The 1193-nt window shown below is 39.4% G+C and overlaps 1 protein-coding gene across 1 annotated transcript in view; it reads right to left on the bottom strand.

The window, feature by feature from the left end:
• Positions 1-6: 6 nt before the first annotated feature.
• LOC107082410 (transforming growth factor beta receptor type 3-like) overlaps positions 7-1193 on the bottom strand; it is an 18494-nt gene continuing 17307 nt past the window's right edge. Inside the window, exon 5 of the mRNA XM_015371091.1 lies at positions 7-258. Coding sequence (XP_015226577.1) covers positions 140-258 — 119 coding nt within the window. The 3' untranslated portion in view covers positions 7-139. The remainder of the gene's footprint in view (positions 259-1193) is intronic.

Raw genomic sequence — 1193 nt, 5'->3', positions numbered from 1 at the left:
CAGAATCATCCCAGCACGTTTGTGGTGAACTAATGCCGTCTTTGTTTGCTGCATCACTTTAGGGGAACAATGAGAGGGTTACTGTGAGGTTGCAGCAGCAGCGGCAGGTCTGCGGGCCTCCTGTTGGCGCCGTCCTGAGCTACGCCGTGCTGCTGCTGGAGCACGGCGTGCTTTGCGTGCTGCCTATGCTGTGGGCCGCGCTGCTGTTCTGCGAGGGCGGCTTGGACTTCTGGACGGGCTGCGAGGTGGCTGCCCCTCCTAGATGCAGAGCAGGAGAGGGAGGGGGATGAGGGGGGAGGAGAAAATAAAAAGCATTTCAAAATTAGCCAAAAAATCCAGACAAACTGATCTAGTTAGAGCTACATATTGCTCCAGGTTCATTCTTTAAAAGCTTATATCCTCTATAAGATCACACTCCAACAATAGAAATATAACTGAGCCCATTTTTTATTGAAATAAGTTTTATTCCCTTCATTGAAGAGGTAAATAAAACATTAGCCAATGGAATTAGATTATTTATGTTTAAAAGGACACACAACAAATGATTTGGCTCTTACAAGATTAAAAAAAAACAACAACATGTATCTATTTTTTAAGCCATCATTTCTAATTTTAAGTGCTCCCTTTGATTATTTCTAGATTTAAAAATCTATAATCAAAATCAATTATCTTGCTGCATGAACAGATTATCAATTGCAGTGCTTTGTGTGATAAATGTGGCTTTTAATTAGCAAACAGCAAGTCATGCTTTTATAAATACATATTCTGCAAGTCTAATAACATCCCAACAAAAATGAAAATATTCTCACAGCTTCAAATGAGTGGTTTTATAACTACCCAATGGGAGATGGCGTATTGTGTCGCCATTTTTGATCAGAGTAGCTGAAAACTGGTCAGCTTTACATGTTTTATCTCCATCTGGATACGTGTTGTTTGTTTCAGAGGAGTTTAAAAGAAACAAAAAATGACCTTGGATCATTCTACCTTCCACTTTCTGTTGTGATGGAGGAACATCGTACTCTTTTTTTTTTAAGAGAAATCTTTCATGTTTCATTGTTCAGGTGATGTTATGAAAGTGGCAGAGATCGATGGGTTTCCTCCATTCAGAATTAGTAGTTTGTCACTCTTCAGCTTCCTACGGAAGAGGATTAGGGCCACTGAAAAAAAAATTTGTTAACAGATTTTTTTTTTTT

This window comes from Cyprinodon variegatus, unplaced genomic scaffold, assembly GCF_000732505.1.
Source record: "Cyprinodon variegatus isolate N-32 unplaced genomic scaffold, C_variegatus-1.0 Scaffold53, whole genome shotgun sequence".
NCBI lineage: Eukaryota > Metazoa > Chordata > Actinopteri > Cyprinodontiformes > Cyprinodontidae > Cyprinodon > Cyprinodon variegatus.
The sequence above is the reverse complement of the archived record's forward strand: the minus strand, read 5'-3'. Positions and strand labels throughout refer to the sequence as shown.